A 21,930-nucleotide genomic window follows, 5' to 3' on the forward strand; every position below is an offset into this window, starting at 1 on the left:
AGTCAGTCCCGCCTTACAACCCATGCCTTTGCTAACTGTACTTCGGTGCAATAGTTTCGATAGAAGCACCACCTAACAGCTAAAACTAAATAGAACCCCAAATTGTCTCGGGAGGACAGTGCAGGGGAACGTGCTCGCCTTGGAAACAAGACGACACGGAGTAACACAGGTTGGATCCCCGGGGCCGCGCTTAGAAACCTCTTGCGTGTTATAAATAACCGATCATGCCTATCAAATTGATAGGTAGTACTGTCATATAAGGGTAAGGCATTACTTTCTTAATATCAGGCTATTTTTTGTTTTAATATCCAATACTGCCATCTGGTGGTGGTTTGTTTGGCTTCACATTCAGGATGAATTCATGGGCATGGGCATGCGCATGCGAGCTGAGAATCACTCTTGGCTCTTAAAACACCGTAGTGTTGTGTATAGGCAAGTAGATGATTGGTACCTATGCAATGCACCTTTACAGAGGCGTGTAGAAGTCACGATAATTATGCTGAATGCGCTGCTTGTTCGTTTGTCATATGAGCTATACTTGCGTGCAGTTCAGTTGTAAATGCGCATCCCGTTGAGAGCTAAATCCAGGCGAATGTCCTTCCTATGTTGCGATTTTACTACAGGTGCGCAAAGAGAATATAAGATTCCCATGTGCCAGTAGAAATCCGAGTAAATGAACACTAGTTGTTTTAGGTCAACGTGTCCGGCGGCCACAGTGCAAACAGTGGACATGTTCTCCTGCTGTGCCAGCCACGAATGCCTTCTCATAGTCACCATGCGCAGTTAACATGAGAGGAGCTCGAGCATAGAGATCCCCACAAGTGATCGCGTGAGGGAAACCCTGCACCTCCAGGCTAATGTTAATGTTAAAGGTATTTGTACCGCTCACCGCCACCAACTGAATTGGTCCACAGGCGCTCAGCTGGATCTGCAAACAAGAAGAGTGGGAGGGGGGTTAATCAGGTGAAGAGGGAGTAGGAAAGTGAGAAAAGTCGTGTCCTGTTGGCAGCTTCAGTTTGGTTTTCACAATGTGCTGTACTTGGGTGTGAATATCGAATAAATGTGAATCCTTGTGTGCTGTAGGTGCAAGTTATGTGTTGTTTGTTGTTGCGGTGTGGTGAAGTGCGTGCGGTTTGCCGTGCAAGAGGGTGGTTGTGTGGATTTTTGTGTGAGTTAAGTATGCAGAAATTTTAGCTTTTGGGTTAGTGGGTTATATGTCTCTTAGTCCTTATAATACTTGTTTTATGTATCTGGTTGTCCTATGGAGTAGGTATATTCTTTCTCTTTTTCTTTCCTGTTTGTCTGATTGTTAAGAGTGATGGCGTGGCAACTTCCCAGCAGTGTTATTTCTGACCTTTCTGTACTAGTTTGAGTCTTGTATCAAATGCTCTTCAGTACCGTTTCCAAAGTGTTCTGCTCTCCTCTTGCATCCAGTACTTTATTGCATTCCACAAACTCTCACACTATTTTGATTTTCCATTAGCTACTCCCTTCCCTCCACTCCCTCTTCTCCATAAGAAAAGCTATTGTCAAAGCATGAAAAACTATCAACTGTATACTGCAGACTCCTGAACAAGAACCTGAGAGGTGAATCACAATGAATCATGCCCTAAAAACACAAGTTATGTATCTTTTTTTAAGCAAATGCTATAAATGAGTCAGTACAAAGAGATGGAGAAGCAAGCAAAATAGTGTGGCAACATCTATTTACCTATCTCCCCTCCCTGTCCCATCTTCTCTTCCCTTTCTGTTATATCCACTCCTCCATCACCTTTTACCCCCGGTCACCTTCCATTAACTCCTTGTGATTAATTCAATGGAGATCTCACGGATCCCCCGGCGGTAACCTCCTTCCATGTGGCCATGTCAGCCGCTACCTGATCCTGACTGTGGGGGCGGCTGTATGAGGGAGGTTCACATGGGAGGAGACAGCCTCCCAGGAGATGTCATGGCTTCATTGGATGAGACATGGTATCCCCCATTTGCCCGTGAAGAAGACCCCTTGATACCGAACACCCTAAATGGCCAATTGCCATGCAGCTATACCCCCCTTAATGGAACCTTTTCCCAAAACCCTTTTGTCCAAACTTCCATGATATATGATATGATATATGGTATTTATAACGCGCCTATACCATCCCTGGTCAAAAAGATAAAAGCTCCAAGACAACCTTTTCCAGTTCTAATTATCCTCCATGAGAACTGGCTCATCATTTGGAAGCATTGAAAGTGATTTCCCCAAGTAATTCGCATCAGTTAACATCAATGGACTACAACTCCCACAATTACCAAAGTACTGGGACGAAGAGGAGGAAGGGAACGATGAAAAGTAGAAGGAGCCTTAAGCTCAAGAGCTTTCTAGTTGTTTTCAAACTGCACTTGTGCACGGGACATTTAAAGGTCGAAAACAAACTGCAAAAGGCTGCTGCTGTTTGGGAGATGTCTCACTTCTCTGCAAGTCTTGTGGAACTGGGAAGCACAAACCGGTGTGGCAGAGCCAAGGGGCTTGCCAACAGGGAAGCATAGGAACACTGTGCGAGTGGGACATACCTCAAACGGATCACCGTGAAATAATCGATTCCGAAATGACAGAGGGAGAAAATAAATGAGTTTTCTTTTCGAAAATGACTTTGTTTCATCTCCCAGACATTTTGCACCCCCCCCCCACTTCTGGCGGCACACAGCAAAGTGTGCTGCCGGTGCCGCCACCTATGCAATTCCCCTGCAACGCTGGTTCCCTTGACGCATTTTTTTTAAATTCGTTATTTTGTACGGAATCCTCCACAGACACGCCAGGAGACAAAGGACGATTACTGGGGCTTCGGCAACCGGAGAAAGCAGCGTTTCACCTACTGGGACCTGAAGCAAGACAGGTGTGCTGGAGTGAAGCCACAAGAGAAACCAGAACGACGTGAAAGCAGGTGGCAAAATGTTACTGCAGAAGCGTGAATGGGGCCAAAGTTGAAACCGTAACCTACGTTTTTCTTCATAACAGACTTGTCAAGTTGCTCAAACAACTTACTACAGGATTCATATCAGATCGTACGAAGATATCCCTGAGAACGACCACAGGTCGAAACATGTGTCGGCTGATCTCCACATGAATAAATCATTTATTAATTTTTCAACGACAAGTCTATATATTTTACAACTGTTGCAAAACTAAGGAAGTTTGTGCACGTTTCACCACATTCCAAACTCATTTCTTTTATCATAATGCAGGATTCTTTTCTCTCTCTCTCGCTCTCTCGCTCTCTCGCTCTCTCTCTCTCTCTCTCTCGCTCTCTCTCTCTCTTTCTCTCTGTTTCTCTCTCTCTCTTTCTCTCTTTCTCTCTCTCTCTCTCCCCCCTCTCTCTCTTTCTCTCTCTCTTCCCCTCCCCCCCCCCCTCTCTCTCTCTCTCTCTCTCTCTCTCTCTCTCTCTCTCCGCACCTTTGCTTATGCCAGTCTTAAACACATTCCCAATGTTGCATACTTCACTCATGGTTTTCCATGATACGTGCAGCTTCTGCATCCATTGGTATGGTTACAATATACTTTTGCTCGCTGTTTCACGAAACCCTGCGGGCCTCATCAAACGCTTTGGTGTTTTTCACTCGATAATGCCAACTGGTCTCACAGTTAACTCGCCGGTAGCGCTAGATACTATTCATCCAGCGTTTCCTTGAAGCCAAGACTTTCGACAGAGCACGGTTCGCCTCCTCCCAACTCTGTCGTCCACCTGAAGGAAGGTGCGCCTTCACCTTGTGCATTAGCAAGGAGGTTTCTTTTGAAAAGTCTGTGCGACATTCACTCTGCAGATGGCCAGACCCATGGCCCTTCTCTCGCCTCTTGATCCATTCTGCTCTGCTTCCAGGGTCCCTCCAATTTCACGGGATCTGTTCTCCTGCCGCTTTGCTGGTTCTGGTTGCCTTTCTCGCCTTGCCTCCCAGGTGCTTTCATGTTCCGCCTTTTATCCGGCAGGGAAAGGGAACAGGATTCAGTTGCTAGTCATCAGGATTAAGCGCCTGACTCTGATATTGGGACATGTCTGGTTGTGTGTGAGTGTCTTTCTCTGAAGCGCTTTGTCCGTGCAGCAGAGTGTATGAAGGAAAGGAGGGGGAGGATAAGGTTCTTAGAATATATAAAATCGGGGTGTCCGTTAGGGAAATGGGTGTAGGGATACTGCGTCTCTCCTCCAGGTGCCCCACTCCCACTCCCCAGGGACCCCCATCCAGGTTATCCTCCCGCACTGGTCCACCACCGGGGTCTGGATCCAAAAGCGATGGCCATGCCCTGGCCACCTGGATGACAGATCCCAAGGGACTAGTCAGTGAGACAACCTTTGGTTTCTCGCACCATACGTCACTGTCCAGGCCACGCAAACAAATCCTGGCCAGGCCTTCTGCAGTGAAGCCCTTCGGGATGCTAATCCCACTGAAGTTGCTGCAGCATGTTTAGAGTGAAATCCCCCTTGCCATACCCACCTCCCCTTATAGTGGGGTTTAACACCACTGGCAAAGACTCTTTCTGGTGGGACAGGGTGTGGGGAGCAGGGGATGGCATTGCCCACCTGGCCACCCTCCTGAAGCCGGGCCTTTGAGGAAGTCTGGGCCCCCAAGAGAAATCTGGACCTCGTTCCTTAGTCTGCGAGTTCTGTTATTCGCTGCGTCTATCTTTCACTTTCCTGTTTTGAGTTTTCTCCATTATCGCTGGAACCCTTATGGACTCTAGTCTACCCCCCCTCTATTTTCTTTTATTAGTACGAGCTGTGGTGAAACCGGCAAACACAGTTTCTTCTTATTGCTGTTAGTGGGCTTCGTCTCTATAGCATTTTGTTACTCTGACTCTGATCTTTCTCTTTACAGCCTGCACCTGTAGGCATATGCTCTGATGTTAAAGTTGGAGTTGCAGCGTAAAAAAGTTCTTCGAGTTCTCGGGGCAACCTTTTGGTGCTTTTTGTCATTGGCATGCCTCCTTTGCTTTAATCATTTCAGTGACGGGGTGGACAGGCAAATAAGGATATAGTTATGGCTTTGTGTGTAGCTCAGATGTGGATCAGATACCCGAGGTGCAAAGCTACTTTGAAGGTTTCCAGATTGTTGTAAATTGAGCTAATTTAACAGATGTTTTGTCAAATGTTAGATTTGTCATTAATACCTGTATGATGTTGGTTTGGGAGGGGTTTCAGTCCTCCTGTTTCTTTCTACACATGTGAATACTCTTTCATTTTCGTCCCTTTGCACAATTCTCCTGATCCCCTGCTCTAATGTTGCCTCAGTGCTGTTTCTCCCCCTAACGTCTGTGGGTGCTGGGCACAGGAAATGATGTTCGCTCTCTTCTCAGTGCGCGTGAAGAACGCATGCTGCACATCTTTAGCGGCCATTCCACAGCGACATTGCGGCAGCATTGACTAAAGGACATTACTTCATCTCCTTTTGTAGGGAAATAAACAAGTTGATATAGTTCGCACTCTCTGAGGACTCTGTGGCCTTCCTTCACCTCACCGGCAACTACGAAACTGACTCCATGACCCTTAACAACCTCTACAACACCATCCAAGCCTGGATAGCAGACAATGGACTATGCCTCAACTCTGATAAGACAGAGCTCCTACTGGTAGGTTACCCCGACACGCTAAAAACTCTTGACTCCCAATTCAGTCACTTCACCATCGACACCATCAAAATACCTGTTTCAGAGTCAGTCAAAACTCTTGGAGTCTATCTAGACTCCAACTTATCCATGGACAGACAAGTCAACGCAATTGCCTCCTCAGCCGCATATCAGGCTAAATTGATCAACGCAGTGCGGCCTTTTTTCTCCAAAGAGAACTGCACAAATATAGCCAGAGCCATCCCCGGCTCCAGGCTAGACTATTGCAACACACTCTTTCTAGGAACCTCAAAAAAAAACTTGGGAGGATACAAGTCATCCAGAATAGTGCTCTCCGAGCAGCCCAAGGCATTGCCAAGAGGGACCGCATCTCGGAGACCAGAAAACTAGCCCACTGGCTCCCAATAAAGGAGAGAATCGTCTTCAAAGCTCTCACATTGACACACAAATGCTTCCATCTCACTGCTCCCGAATACCTCTCACAAAGAATCCACTCCGTCACCTCTACAAGACCAACCAGATCACCCTACACCAACATGCTCTCTGTGCCACTAGTAAAAAGAGCTAGAGCAGGTGGATCCAGCTTCCCTTATCTCGCACCAAATCACTGGAATGCCCTACCTCCCACCATCCGCAGTGAGCCCTCCCTACTCGCTTTCCGTAAAGCAATGAAAACCATCCTCTTCTCATAAGGTCCCTCGTAAAAGCATGAATACTAACCACAGGACCCACTGATTAAGCTGTAATGACCAATCGCATAAGCTGTAATGATAACTATGCTTGTAATTATCTGTAATGTGCAAATTACTGCTACCATGCCTGCTCCTCTGTAACTAAGCTCTTGCAAGTAACAGCGCCTTAATGCCCTTGGGCTGCTTGCGTGCTATAGAAATATAAATAAATAAATAAATAAATGAACCTACTTCTTCTCTTTTTCTCTTTTTCTCTTGTCCCAATGCTCTGTGACTCAGTAGGATATCTGTCTTCGTGCTCTGCTGATTCTGTGCTTATTTCTTGTTTTTCATAGTGTCTGTTTGTTCTTTTTGGATGTACGTACTTCCTGGAAGCGATACTGGTGATAAAGGTTACTGGTACCTTTTCCCTAGCCTCTTAAACCTGGACCTTTATTCTGTACTATGAGCTGCTAATTTGTCTTTAAGTTCTCTTCACCTTGACTTTTTTATTTTGTATTAATTCGTTTTATGAACACATTTAGTAAAACATTCAAATAACTGCCCATTTAAAATACATCTTCAATCAATTAAATGATAACACAATAACAATACATTTGACAATGCACCTATTGTATATAAAGACTCAACGCGGCTGTTCCCTTATTCTCCTATCTATTGTGTACCTCCTTTTAAGTGCCAAGGACGAATATACTCGTCCTTTTTACATAGACTTCAATAATAGCCTGGCACTTTTAAATGTACTTTCAATTAATGTTCTAAAATGGATACAAGCTAAGCAGATGTAACCTGTCGTGCCTTCTGCACACATGCATCATATTTCCTCTACTTATTTATTTTATTTATTTATTTATTTATATTTATATAGCGCGCAAGCAGCCCAGGGGCATTGAGGCGCTGTTACTTGCAATAACTTAGTTACAAGGTACACATGATAGCGATTGTTGACACATTATGAATAGTACAAGAAATCATACTGTTGTTACAAATATTGCATTTGGTCGTATATTACAACATATATGATAAGTATTCGTGCTGATGTGTCGGTCCTTATGTGAAGAGGGTAGTTTTCAGTGTTTTGCGGAAGGTGGTGAGGGAGTCCTCACCATGGATAGTGGGAGGTAGGGCATTCCAGTGAGTGGGCGCGAGATAGGGGAAGCTGGATCCACCCGCTTTTACTTTTTTTACTAGTGGCACAGAGAGCATGTTGGTGTACGGGGATCTGGTAGGCCTGGTAGTGGAGACAGGGTGGATCCTTTGAGAGAGGTATGCTGGAGCAGTGAGGTGAATGCACTTGTGGGTCAGTGTTAGGGCTTTGAATATGATCCTTTCCTTTATTGGGAGTCAGTGGGCTCGTTTTCTGGCTTCAGAGATGTGTTCTCTTTTAGCAATGCCTTGGGCTGCCCGGAGAGCATTGTTCTGTATTACTTGTAGTCTCTCTAAGTTTTTGTTGGAGGTTCCTAGAAAGAGTACATTGCAGTAGTATAGCCTGGAGCCGGTGATGGCTCTGGCTATGTTGGTGCATTTCTCTTTGGATAGAAAGGGCCTGATTGCGTTGATAAGTTTGGCATGATATGCAGCTGCGGATGCTATTGCGTTGACTTGTCTATCCATGGATAGGTTGGAGTCCAGGTAGACTCCCAGAGTTTTGACAGAATCGGAGACCGGGATTTTAATGGAGTCAATGGTGAAGTGGCTGAATTGGGCCTCTAGGTTTTTTAGGGTGTCGGGGGAACCTACCAGGAGGAGTTCCGTCTTGTCAGAGTTGAGGCATAGTCCGTTGTCTGCCATCCAAGCTTGGATGGTGTTGTAGAGGTTGTTGAGGGTCAGGGAGTCGGTGTCGTCGGCGTAGTTGGTGTATGAGATGCCCATAGCGTCGAGGATGAGGAAGAGGGGTCGTGTGAAGATGTTGTACAGGCTGGGGGAGAGACAGGAACCTTGGGGTACACCACAAAGTATAATAGTTGGTGATGCGGCGGCTAGGTCAGAGAATACTTGCATGGTTCTGTCTTGTAAGAAGGAGGTGATCCATGCTGTGGCCTCTGGGGAGAATTTGGCGGTGGAGGAAAGGTGGTGGCATAGGACGCCATGATCCACGAGGTCGAATGCCGCGGATAGGTCAAGGAGTAGGAGAAGTGCTGGTTTACCCATGTCTCTAGCATTGTCCATTTGGTTTTTCAAGTCAAGTAGGGCGGTTTCGGTCCCGTGTCTGGGGCGGAAGCCAGATTGGCAGAGTCCAAGGAGTTTGTTCTCTTCAATGAAGTGCTGGACCTGTTAGTAGGCTGCTTTGTCCAATATTTTGAGGAGGAATGGGACAGTGGTGATAGGTCTGTAGTTGTTGGGGGAGGTGGGATCGAGAGTTGTTTTTTTCAAAAGAGGGCGGACCCAAGCTTCCTTGAGGGAGGCAGGGACTTTCCCTGTGGTAAAGGAGGCATTCACAAAGGCTGTTAGGAAGGGAGCTAGCGCTTCCGTGCAGTCTTTGATAATGGAGGCTGGGCATGCATCACCTTTGCAGTTAGAGGGCTTGATGTTCCTCATAATGTTGATGATGTCTTTTTCTTGAATGGGTTTGAAGGAGAAGGGTAGAGGGGATCCGGGGCAGGTGATGGGATAGGGATATGCATACTGGGTAGGGCTTGTTTAGTGGCTAGTATTTTGCTTTTGAGGAGGCTTAATTTGGTTTGCATGGCCTTCTGTATTTCGTCACACCAGTCTTTGTCTTTGGTGAAATTCTGGGGGGCGGGAGTGGGTGTCTCGAGCTCTCTGAAAATGGCAAAGATTTCTTTTGTGCTAGATTGGGCTTCCGAGATTCTGGATTCAAAGGATTTGGCCTTTGCTTGGGTGATTGCCTTTTTGTATTTGGTGGATAGGGCTTTAAAGATCATCTCGTCTTTTTCAGAGTGGGACGTTTGCCACTGTGTGAGTGCGGCTTTTTTCTCGTTGTGGGAGTGTGAGGAGCTCAGGGGTGAACCAAGAGTTGGAATGGGTAGTGGGTTTGGATTTGCGGGGTTTGAGAGGGGCAATGGAGTTGGTAGCTGCTTTGATGGCAGTATCATAGGTTGTTGCGAGTGTTTCTGGGTCTGATGAAAAAGGTGGTCTGAAGGCTGGGCCTTGGAGGAAGGGCAGTAGCCTTTCCTTAGTGAGCTGGCGGGAGCTTCTGGCGAGGCAAGGTGGGAGCGGTTGAGGAAAGGGGGCAGCAGGGGAGCTAGTGGTGAGGATGCTAAAGGTGATGATGTGGTGGTCAGACCACAGGGTGGGATTGTTACCTGTGATGATGAGTGGGCAGTTGTGCTGTGCTATCCAGTCGAGCGTTCTGCCCTGAGTGTGAGTTGGGCTAAGGATGGTGTTCCTGTAACCTAGAGCATTGAGGGCAGAGTCAAGGGATTTGGCTGCTACGTCCTTACTATCCCGGAGCCCTAGATTAACGTCCCCGAGGAGAATGGCTTTAGACTGTTTTTTGAGATTGTCAGAGAGGAGGTGGATGAGAGAGGCTTGGAAGTCTCCTGTTGGGCCTGGAGGGCGGTAGATAGTGTGCACAGTAATGGTGCAATGGGGAGAGAGGGTTATTTTGACTTGGAGGTAGTCGCTGTTGTTGGTCAGGGATTTCTCTATCTTTCTGATAGAGAGCGAGTCTCTGGCAATAATTGCTACACCTCCACCTTTGGAGAGGCGGTCTTGTCTAGTTATGGAATAGCCGGGGGGTAGGGCGAGGGATAGTGCCGGGCCGGAGGCCTCATGTAGCCATTTTTCTGAGATCATGAGTAGATCTAGGTTGTGGGAGGTTAGGAGGTCGTGTATGTCTAGGGCGTGGGCATTGATGGACCTAGCGTTAATCATGGCGCATTTCATGTGGGGTTCAGTAGTGGCTGAGGGGGGGTTCATGATGAGAGAGGGTTTGGTGGAGGGGGGGTTGAGCTCTGGGTGTTAGGGGAGATGCACAACCCAGATTTTACTCTGGGGGTCTCATTTTCAGAGGTGGTGGACACATGTGGCATAGCATTTGGCACACTAGCATTCAAAATGGTGGTAGAAGAATTGCAAATCACAGATTTTACACTGGGGGTTACATTTTCAGCAGTGGTGGACACAGGTGGCATGGCATTTGGAACACTAGCATTCAAAATGGTGGTAGAAGAATTGCAAATCACAGATTTTACACTGGGGGTCTCATTTTCAGCAGTGGTGGACACAGGTGGCATAGCATTGGGAACACTAGCATTCCAAATGGTGGTAGAAGAATTGCAAATCACAGATTTTACACGGGGGGTCGCATTTTCAGCGGTGGTGGACACATTTGTGATCACATTGGTTATGGAGGCGGTATAGTAATACGAAAAGTTAAGTACTTTGTTGGTGGCTGTGTTGGTAGTACTTGAGGTGGATGCAGGCTTTGAGGTTTTGCGGGGGTGCCTGGCCTTATCAGCGAGTAAAGAGGTTTGTACAGTGCGTGAGCATAGCAGTGTATTACGGGTGCTCGTGGGAATGGGCTGTGAGCTGAGGGCGGCTTGCAAAGTACGGGCGCGCAACCTGAAGCGCCTTGAGGTGGTGCAGGGGTTGGAGAGAAGCTTGCAAAGGTAGTGCTTCTTACCTTCTGGGTGCGGCGTGGGTTTCGGGCAAACGGCAGACGAGAAGCGAAGAGCTGCAAAGAGCACAGGAGGCCTTTTCTCCTGCCCTTCTCTCGTCGGCTTCGCCTCTCGGCCCTCTCCCCCTCCATTTAAAGCAGGAGGGGAGGGGCGGGCAGGCGGACACAGCAAATAGGAACCTGGGCCTGCGGCGGTGAACTGCGCGGCAGCAGTTGTTGATGTCGAAGTCTCCATGGCAACGGCATCCATTTTGGGGCTCCTCCAGGCGGCAGGGATTTCCTTGGAACACACGGTTGATCCAAAGGAAAGGAGAACAGCTGATGAAGCATCCAGCTGGCGTGTGGGGAAACGTGCTCGCAGCGGAGCTGCAAAGAGCACAGGAGGCCTTTTCTCCTGGCCTTCTCTCGTCGGCTTATAATCTATCATTAAATAGATGTCATTCTGGAAAAACATGTTTACTCCACTGTGTTAGTGCATCGCATAATGTTACCAAATGTTGTAAAGTTTCATTACTATGTACTTTCATTCATAAACAACGTCCGGGATTTGTTTTGCATGTGCTTGTAAACTTTCCAGTTGATTGAGATGAAACTTCAGTAACAGCCACTCATATCAGGGCACACCATGAACTTTAAGTATGATTGTAGATGTATGTAACCATTCAGTGACAATACTTTTATATATTCAGAAAAATAAGTGCTGGGGCTCAAATATTTTCTAACATGCCCATGACACGTCAGGATGGGCAGCTCCCTGCCCACTGTTGCCACCATCCATGGCTGCTCCACATGCTGGCATCATATATGGGGTTAAAGCTGCATCTCCCATCGGCTTATTGTGGTTGATGGTTGTACTCGGTCACTAAGGCAGATGTGTGATTTACTAATGCCAATCAACATACACATAAAATAACATACTCGAGTCCTAAAACACAACCAGAATTTACATTTTGCTCTGATTCGACAGGTGTTTTATTATGTGACTGGCAGTTATAACGTTGCCCAAACAAAACATAATCAAACTGTCTGAGACCATAAGTTTCAGGCTCAGAAATAAGTGTCAGGGCTGAGCCCTGGCAAACACCCCCACAATTTAAGAACTGGTTATAGCCATTTCAATTGACAGTTAGCATAATGAATTAGTTAGAATGAACAACAGTTCTCCCATCTCAGGGCCCCTTCTGACCAAAATACCCTCCAAACGCTGTTGGTCCGTCCCCTCCCTCCGCAGTACTCACACCAAGGAACAACCAGACAGCCAGGGTGGCCGAAAGGTTAATGCTGGGTACTTCTGATAATACTCAATAAATGGCATCCAGACATCTAGATATTTGGTCAATTGATTGTTAACGCAAGCAGTGACCTTTTTGGGCACCAAACCGTAAGCCACCATAGTACCACTATCTGCCCCCCCCCCCTCCACCCCTGGGTTCTTACAGCATTGGCTACCATGGTTCTAGCCGCCAAGAGCAGCTGGGTCATAAATTGCACCGGACAACCCTATTTGGAATAGATATCCTCCAGAGGGTAGCCCAGTATTAAAACCTCCGGGTCAACTGGAACATCCATACCCGTGATATCCTTCAGTAATAGTATAGACCACCAATAAGTTCGAATCACCGGCCAAGTCCACCACATGTGAAAATAACTACCCTACAGGCCACAACCCCGCCAACATGTTTGATCAAGGCCCAGATTTATTTGATGTAGTCTGAGTGGGGGCAAATCCCAGCTATAATATAACTTGTACATAAACACCCTATTGTAATGCATTTGGAGATTTCTGGTCCAGATGTTGTCCCAGACCTCATAGCTTATGGCATGCCCCACACCAGTTTCCCAACTCAGCATATATGATGATCTAACTATATTGACTTCCAACAATTTATACGCACGTGAGATACCAGGAATTGGGTAATAATGTTCCAATATATATGGGCGCCGTACATAATGTCGCCAGGAAAGTTTGTGGTGACATTATGTAGTTGACCATATATATAGGGACAGTGGGAGCAGGTGTTGTGGGGGTATCCCCTGCATGTTCCATGTAATAATGTCTCTGCCAAAAACAGCAATTTTTCGGCAAATTCTTTGCATGGCGAAATTTTTGCGGGGATATTATCACATGGAACCAGATACCACCCCTGTCCACCTCCTCGACCAACATAAGCTCCAGTCCCACAGGAGTTCTGGTCGTCCCAGTGTTTACCATGGGGTTAGTGATTGTGATCAATCTTGCAGACTCTGAAACTAAAATCTCCTCCCATGTGGCCAGGGGAAGGCAGCCGCTACCTGATCCTACCCTGGGGGTGGCATTTGCCACGTGGATCACATGGGAGGAGAAGGCAATCCGGGGAATGTGAGGACTCGTCAGGTAAACCATGATATCCATCATTTCCTGAGGGTGTGGATTCCCTGGTGACTGACTATTTGATGGCTTGTTGTTAGCAATCAAAATCCCCTCCCAAACTTCCTTTAAACATGAAGTGTGAAAATCCTTATGATAAACATAGAGGCGGAAAGCAAGGAACTAATAATATTTCTAATCCTCATAGTTCTTTATTATATTTGAATTGTGGGGTTAAAAAGCAACTATTAGTTTCCCAAAAGCCTTCCCTCAGTATACATCTGATAAAACATTAAAGCTAAGTAAAATAAATGAGCCTAAATAAACTAAAACCATTAGGGACTTCAAGTCCCATAATACCCTAAGAACTGGGACGAGGAAGAGGGGCTAAGAGGTGAAGAACTGCAGTATACAGTTTAGTTGTTCTGATGTCCCATCGCTGAGTGAGACTTTCAAATGTTTAAAGCCCTTTCAGGGGTAGGCCATCAGAAGAAAGAGAAGGAGAAGCAGTGGCAACTGCAGTTTGAATGCAGGCAGGAGACGAGGCTGCAGCTGATGGGAAAGCAGGCCGCTGTGTAGAAGCTTAGCATTAGTCGAGAATCCTGGAAAGTGCAGACAGTACGCAGTGGGAAGCGGTAAAGAAACTTGCTGCCCAGAGGGAGAGACGCTTTACCCAAACTGCGTATGGCTTCAGTGTGTGGCATTCACCAGAGTGTACTTGGAGCGAAAGCAGCTCCATCTGCAGAAGGCGCGAGAGGAGGAAACCTGACCAGAGCTATCAAGGGAAAGATATTTCCCTGCCGACAGCAGGAGTACAGTCAGCGGGTCCGGAGGAGACGTGCAAGCAGAATGGTGAGTTGGCCTTGCCTAGCTGACCCAAGGGCGCTCCTAACCTGACCGCTGAGTCAGTTTAATGATTTTGGATACCAAACAGTATAAATTAAAGCAATTTGGGCGCAATTTCCATTTTAACAGGGAGAGTGAAAATAACCACTTTTTGCCAAGCCAAGAGGGGACACTATTTTGTAACCATCATTGTCCAAGCCAAGAGGGGACAGTATATAACAAACATTGGAGTGGACCAGGAAGAAGTTGAAGCACTACAGTGTGGTAAGAGGTTGTGGCCTAACGAAAGAGTACATCAGATGGTGTGCTTTGTGGAACTGTTGTGAAACCATCCCGACCAAACTATGTTTGTATATGAAGAAGTATTTTTAGTTTATCAACCACCAGTTGTTGGACACTTTGAACATTGCATTAGACAATGAGAAAACCTATTGGGTAATAAGTCAATTGTGTTGCCACGTGAAGACAATGTGGAAGGAGAAGAACTGTGTGCCATACTTTGAGTGGAACTTGGCTATTGAAAGAACTTGTTTACTTTTGACTTTTTGTTGAAAGCATTCTGGTTAGATCCAGGGGAAGGGGATTCAACCCTGGATACCAGGATTTATGTTTGTAATTTCACTATGTGCATTTTAATGTTATTTTGTTAAGTTTGAACAGCTAGATAACCCCTCTATGCTTTTGTTGTATGTATGAGTGTGAGGGACAGAGATTCTTGGACATTAGGTCAGTTTTCATTAGCTTTTGGGTTTGTTAGGTGAGGGAGAGTTAGGCGTTTGTCCCACCCTTAATGTTCAATAAAATGGCTAATTGTAAGAAAACTCTGTCTTCTTGTCCATCTCGCATTGCTGACCCCTCACATGATCCAATGACGAACCTGCGTGTAATGAAATCTCTCTCTCAAGGAGAACCTGGCCTTACATTCGTCAAAGGAGAGGGCAGAGCCCCCTTGATACAGCTGGGACAGGGATTGGAGGCCCATTGTGACCCACGCCGAAAAACCATGCCTGAGAATCCAGGCATAAACTCTGGGTTCCCCGCAACCGGTGTGCAAGGGCCCAACCCAGGAGTTACCCCACATTTCCTCAGCGCCCTATGTCCCCAATATAACGAGACCTGGTCAAGGTGAATGAGCTTGGTATGATCAAGAAATGGCAATGATGCTAATTTGCATTAGAAGAATTCCTGATTCGGGGGCCCCTCCACGAGAATACCTGAGAGACCTGCGCCGCAAGATAATACCTAAAAAGGTCGGGGACCCCCATGCATCACCACCCACCATTCCCTTGGGAATCCTGGGTCTCCTCCCCACCCATATGAAGTGCTGGACCTTGCGCTACATGGCCAATAAAGCAGAAGCCGGTACCCGCAAAGCTTGACAGAAATATAGGAATTACAGTAAAGGACTCATTTTCATGGCCAAGATGTGCCCCATTAAAGAGAATTCTTGCTTAATCCAGCGACGAAGGTCAACTGCCAACTCTTTAAACAGGCCCGAGAAGTTAGCCTGATAGCCTCCCTTGGAAGACTCTGGAATACGCACACCCAGATACGCTGAGCCAGGGTCCCATGCAACCGGACACACAGCCTGCACACTTGCCATAACATTACTTGGTATTCAGACTCCCAGAGCTGCTGATTTCTGATAATTGATAGAGAAGCCAGGAAACTCCTTTAAACTCTGCAACTCCCCCACCACCGCTTCAAGAGGCCGGGAGATCCATCAGTGTAAGCAGAACATCTCCATACGCGGAATCTTGTGCTGGACCCCCAACCTCCTAAATCTTATACCTGTATGTCCAAGTTATTTCTGATCCATTGAGCAAATGGTTCCATAATGAGAGCAAACATAGGCGATAGTGGCCAGCCCTCTCTGGTCCCACGGGTGATACGAAAGGGGGCTGTGTGCTCCTCATTAACCCAAATCGTAGTCGAGGGGCCCTGATAATTAGTTGGAACCAAACGTTGAAAAGTCGAGCCAAACCTAAAGAACTGGGAGACCTCTCTGAGGTAGGGCCACAACACCTATCAAATACCTTTGTGGCATCCATGCCAAAATCCCTAATGCCAGGTTGTCCCTCCTCGCAATCTCGACAAGGTCCAGCACTCCCCTAATATTATCATGGGTGCTCTGCCTGCGAATAAACCCAGCCTGATCAAAATGATTAAAACGGGGCAGCACACCAGCCAGCCTATCAGCCAATATCATTTGTTTTGCCTCATTTAGTGCCAGGGATTTGTAGAAATGGTGAATGTTGCACTGTAAAAATACTGCTTAACATGAAATACCATACAGGCATCATAACACTCTAGGCACACAGTTCCATCTTTCTACACACAGATACAGCTCAAATCCTCTTTTATAGAAACCTCCATCACCCTCCACCCATTTCCCAAAATACCCAGGTGCAGCATTGCCATCTGTCCATACTGTGAGGCCCATGACCACAGTATCTCCATGTGGTCCCACCGACCAGAGACGCAGGAAAGGAGAACATATAAGAGGAAAGCGGAGAGGATCAGACAGGAAGGAGAGGAAAAGGTCTTGAGAATAAATTGCAAACTTTGGTACTACGATATCTGAGTTCTCCTCCAGGCTTCCACACTTGATGAAAACTGTGTGATTTGACCAAATCGCTTTTATCTCTCCACCCTCCAGTTTGCTTATCTGCGGTATGTGGAGGTGATGAGGAATACATTGAACACAAGTGCAAAGTGTTTAAACTAAAAAGACTTAATAAGATATGAAAGAAGGGATGTGGTTTAATGGCTTAATTGCAGACAGCCAGAAGATGGGGATGCAATCCTGGCTTTGCTACTTTGCCAAAATGGTGTGATCTTAAACTTATCACTTTAGCTTCCTGTTCTCGAACTTAATTATTTAACAAGCCAGGGAGAGCCCTCAACTAAACTAAACACCTTTATAATGTGCTACGTTACATCAAAAAAGATTTTAGGGTAGAAGAAAGGGGACAAATGCAGCCTAGAAGCAAACTTGGTGACTTTAGAACCAGAACATCCAGGTTCTAACCTATGTTCCCGCGATAAATTGGATTCTGCTGTGCAAAAGTACAAGGATGGGTAGAGGCTATAATGTCCACTCATCCCTCACACTGTTACAAACCAAGAGCCAAAACAATCATAAAAGTAAAACCGGTATGGTTAAGAGATATTCATCTTTCGCCTTTTGTGGTAATGTGGGCTGACGGAAGGCTATGCTCTTAAAAGGGGGGTGAATGTGATTTCAGTAGCAACCCAAACAGCAAAGCATAACAGTCTAAAATAAAGGGAATGTCCAATCAATGTTCTAGAAGAATAGATATACTATAATAAAACAACATGAGTGCTTTCGGGGTCTGCTTCCCCCAGCATTGAGAGATTCTGGTGTAGAGTGGCAGATCCTGGTCGACAGCAGAAGTCACCCCCAATGTTTCCTGAGAGCAGGTAGGAGGCAGAACACTCCTCTGCGTTTCACTGCTCCTTCTTCACCTCAGTGGTCAAGGGCTTTGAAAAGTGCAACTCTCCCAAAGGAGTTCAAATTAATCTTTCTCGGGTGTTGTTCCAGAGTGAATCAAAGAACTGTTGTGAGACCCCTTCTTTTAAAAAAGTCCACAGGTGATTGGACTAAAGCTAACCAACTTTAAAGGTCCAATTCCTGCTGTTGATATGAGTGGACTTTGCCCTTCTGACATCCCACCCAAAGTACTTGGCTCTAGAAAAATTTGAGGGGACAGGAAGGAGAGAGGCAGAGAGACCCAAGATGGCAGAATCTTCCCCAAACTGTACAGATGTCTCCCTGGCTACATTAACCCCATCCCCTTCCCATCTCAATAGAAACAAAGGCCTTAGAAATGCAGCACTGTGGTAAAGGCTACTCCCTTTGAGTCCTGGGCTCAGGGCAGGTGTCTGTTGTGTGGCTGTCCCTGGCGGAGGGCGTTACCTGCCCTCACAAAGTAATCAAAGAGGAGGCCTGGTCATTCAGGTTCCTGTCCTGTCATTTGACAGGCTCAATCAGTCTGGCCCGAATACACCTCACCTTTCACAGCTGAGCTTGGCTCAGAGGGGCTGCACATGTGCGATATCAAATTGGATTTGGCTGCAATGATCGTAAGTAGTGCCATGCACTATGCCTTAACTCAGGCATAACTTTATTGTTTATCCTGCCACCATCATGGATTATTTATGATCATCATTGTTTTGGTACAGGGGTGCATATCTTAAATGCAGCACTAGTGCTGTAAAGCCTTGGCTGTCACTGCAGCTGTCAAATGTGCCGCTGTGACCTCTGAACCTGCTATGTGCCACTAGTAGGGCAGGTGCTGCAAATCGGGATACTGATAAACACTATGCTTTTGACGTGAAGCTTATGAAAGGGGAATCTGAACAGCAGATTATCCTTTCAGAAATGCAATTAACTGCATCATTTTCTTAATACAAATAGAAAATACAGGTCTTCTCAACCCTTGCCAAATGGCAATCCAACACAGTTCCCTATTTGACCAAAACTGCTTGACTTTGGGCAAATGAATAAAGGGTAATATATACCATAAACCGGTGAGGAGAGATGTGGTCTAAAGCAGGAGTCTGCAACCTGTGGCTGTCCAGATGTTGTGGACTACAGTTCCCACAATCCCCCACCATTGACTATGCTGGCTATGGCTGATGGGATTTGTAGTCCGAAACATCTGGCGAGCCAAAGGGTGCAGACTCCTATTCTAGAGGGTAAATAGAAGCCATGTTTAACCACATGGTCTGAACTATAATCCTGGGCACCATTTTGTTATGATAATTGTGTGATCCCTATGGTTTTGTGTGCAATCATTATGAATTAGTTTTCGAGTACCCAGAATGAACCTTTACTGAGCATCAATAGCTGGGTGCGATTAGCAACCACTCTTTATTAACATGCTGCAGTCTCCGTCTCCGGTTTTCAACAAATATTGCTTAAAATAATCCACAGACCAGCATTTGTGGTTGATGGTCATCTGCTCTCCCTTTCTACAAAGTCATTGAAGGGCTAAGGGTTATGTGATTTCTTCTGTGACCTTTGATTTTGGGGAAAAAATCTGATAGCAATCCCGGGTTTTTCTATTTGTCTAAAATGGCCATCTTTGGTAAATCTTTCCCCATATGCTTCAGCTCTCATTTTAACACATATTGGAATGCTTAGAAATAAACTGGACACCAGCATGAAGTTCTTTATCATGTAAAAGAGAAGGCAATTGTGGGGGGAGATATAGTAAAGTGCCAAGTTGCTGCCTTTGGAAGTAGAAGATCTGGACCCTAATCTGGGCTTCTTTTAATGACCAACGTGGTTAGATAATTGGCAAATAACTATTTTGCTGTTCTTCTGTCCCCATATCTGCCAAATATTTTTGTTTTTGCCATCCCCTCCACAATTCCTAAAATATGTACACGATATACAACTGGCACCACTCTCTCTGAAATACCGTACCTTTTCTAAGCTCTGCCTCCAACCTTCCACCACTCAGCTCTGCCGTCCGTTCTCTGCCTAGTCTTTGTCCCCCTTCATCTTGCCTTGGGACCTCATCCATACAATCCCTCTAAACCCCTCCCCATGTTCCAGCACAGTTTTCCAAACAGTGTGATGTGTACCTGTGTTACTGTGGGCAGAGGCTGAACATTTGTTGTCTTGCTTGGATGGTGAGTCTTCTGATTTCCTGGGGTGCTGTTTACTGTTGGGACGTGGTGATGGCTCCAATTCCATTTCAGTGGTGGTATTTCTGCGTTTCCCTTCATTGTATTCCGGTTCAGGTTTTCTTGGCTGCTTCCAGGTGGATTGTGGGAGATGTGATTCTAAAATAGAGGGCATAGTGGCCAGCAACTGCTTTGAGAGGTTTTTAGAGGCAATGAGTGATATCAGAGTGTACATTTTCATGGTGGGGGGAGGAGGGCGGTTTCCGGGATTGGTCACCTGCCAACTCATACTTGACATATCTGGGCAGGGCTTGTTCTAACCTTGTTTAGTATCCCTGCCGCACTAGGTTGAGAAGGGACCCACCACCCACACCGCCTCCCCCATTGTTTTGGTCATGACCCTGATCCCGTGTCACATCCTGCTGATCAATATGCTTGGGTTCTGCTTCCTGGCTCAGAAATCAACATGTGAACGTTTTTGATGATGTGGTGCTGCCCTTTGGCGCATACAGTGGAGCATAGTAAACGGATCTTTTTCCAAAACCTTTCTAACCTTTGTTCTGGTTTTATTCTTCCTTTTCTTGCAGTGGAACAGCCATGGCTATGACATTGCCAAAACGTTTGGCGTCAAATTCACCCAGATCTCCCCTGTGTGGCTGCAGGTGAAAAGGAGAGGAAAAGAGCTGTTCCACGTGACGGGGCTACACGATGCTGACCAAGGTGCTCTTCGCTCTCTTGTCTTAGATTGACATCAGGTCTAACAGGTGCACGGTGACTAGAGAGATGGGCCTTTGTTATAGTGGTATGTGGGCGGTAGGTGGCGGTGTAGCTGTAGTGTTATCATTGGTAGTCTCTCTTTATAGCAGAGGATCCTAGCATCAGAGGAATACGAGTTGTTATGATTGAAATCTAATAGATCACCCTGGCCAACAGTAATGTTGTCATCCCTTCTGCCCGTCCATACACCTAACTGCATTATTCTCCCTGTCCACATGCCAGCCAGAGCCCACTATTTCCATCCATTATGTTTACACTGACTACTCCTTTCATGTCGACATGCACAAAAACTCTGATTTGACAGTGTATCACCAATTTATAACTGCAAATGCCTATAAAGATACTTAATCTTGCTCTGCACTGTAAAGTACAGTAGTACCCCCGGGTTGTGTACAGTGGTCTGTAAGTGAATGGACAGAAATATATGGGGGTCATTACGAGATGGGCGGTAGCCATGGTGCTATTGCTGCCTCCCATACCGTGACCGAGTCCGGTCTTGTTCAATGGGGACTTACCGGTGCAGTCCGACCCTGGCGGGACCGGTAGGTCCCCATTGAACAAACCATTCCCCATTCCCTTTGAGCCCCTGTAGGGCTCAATGGGAATGGGGGGGTGCTAATAACGGATTCGCGAATGGCAAGCCCGTTATTAGCGCCCTGGTCCCTTAGCGGGACCCATAAGGGACGTGTGGTCAGACCACACGTTCCTTACGGTTCCCTCCAAGGGACCTCGGAATCGGGCGGTAAGGGATTACCGGCACCGGTCCCCTTACCGGTGCCCGGTATCCCTTACCGCCCGACTCGTAATGAACTCCTATGTCTTCCTGTGCTGTTTGTCCCATTTGTCAACAACTTTGCTAAAATGCTCTATATAGTGCACACCAGTGTAGTTGGAATATGTTCGCCAACCAATCATTGATGCGAATGAGTTTATTTTCAGAAAACAAGTGAGGTAATAAACGCTGGTGTCCGGCCCCATGGACGTCTGACGTCAGCCACGACTGTAAACACGCTTCCCTTCCATACAAATGCACCAGCGTGTGCAAACCTCCAACCAACATGGAAAAACAAGAATTAAACAGAGAATGCGAAAACATGCACTTAGGCTGAACATGTCAAGGCATGCTAATGCAAATATCAATTTCATATGATTTTAAATTGTCCAGAGAGGTGCAGATACATTCTCATGAACAGGGGTGTTGCTAGATCTGGAAAAGACCCGGGGCTACGCTGATGTCAGAACTGTCTGGACTGGGGGCTAGCTAGTCTTTTGGCTGTAGCTCCTGAGATTCTATCCGGGGCTACAATCAAAAGACCAGGGGCTATAGCCCCTTTACCCCCCCCCCGCCCCTAGCAACTCCGCTGCTCATGAACCATTCATTGTCTTGCTGGTTTTTCAAAGTGTGCCCTAGATTTTAAACTCGTTTAAAACAATC

The 21,930-nt window shown here is 46.4% G+C and overlaps 1 protein-coding gene across 3 annotated transcripts in view; it reads left to right on the forward strand.

Annotated features, from left to right (window-relative positions):
* Window positions 1-21,930, forward strand: part of CHID1 (chitinase domain containing 1) — a 1,865,353-nt gene that overhangs the window by 268,224 nt on the left and 1,575,199 nt on the right. For all 3 annotated transcript variants that reach the window (XM_069624010.1, XM_069624012.1, XM_069624011.1), the window contains one exon: window positions 20,306-20,438. In XM_069624010.1, the coding sequence (XP_069480111.1) occupies window positions 20,306-20,438 (133 nt within the window). The remainder of the gene's footprint in view (window positions 1-20,305; window positions 20,439-21,930) is intronic.

Source organism: Ambystoma mexicanum, chromosome 11 (assembly GCF_040938575.1).
Source record: "Ambystoma mexicanum isolate Mex_15411 chromosome 11, UKY_AmexF1_1, whole genome shotgun sequence".
Taxonomy (NCBI): Eukaryota; Metazoa; Chordata; class Amphibia; order Caudata; family Ambystomatidae; genus Ambystoma; species Ambystoma mexicanum.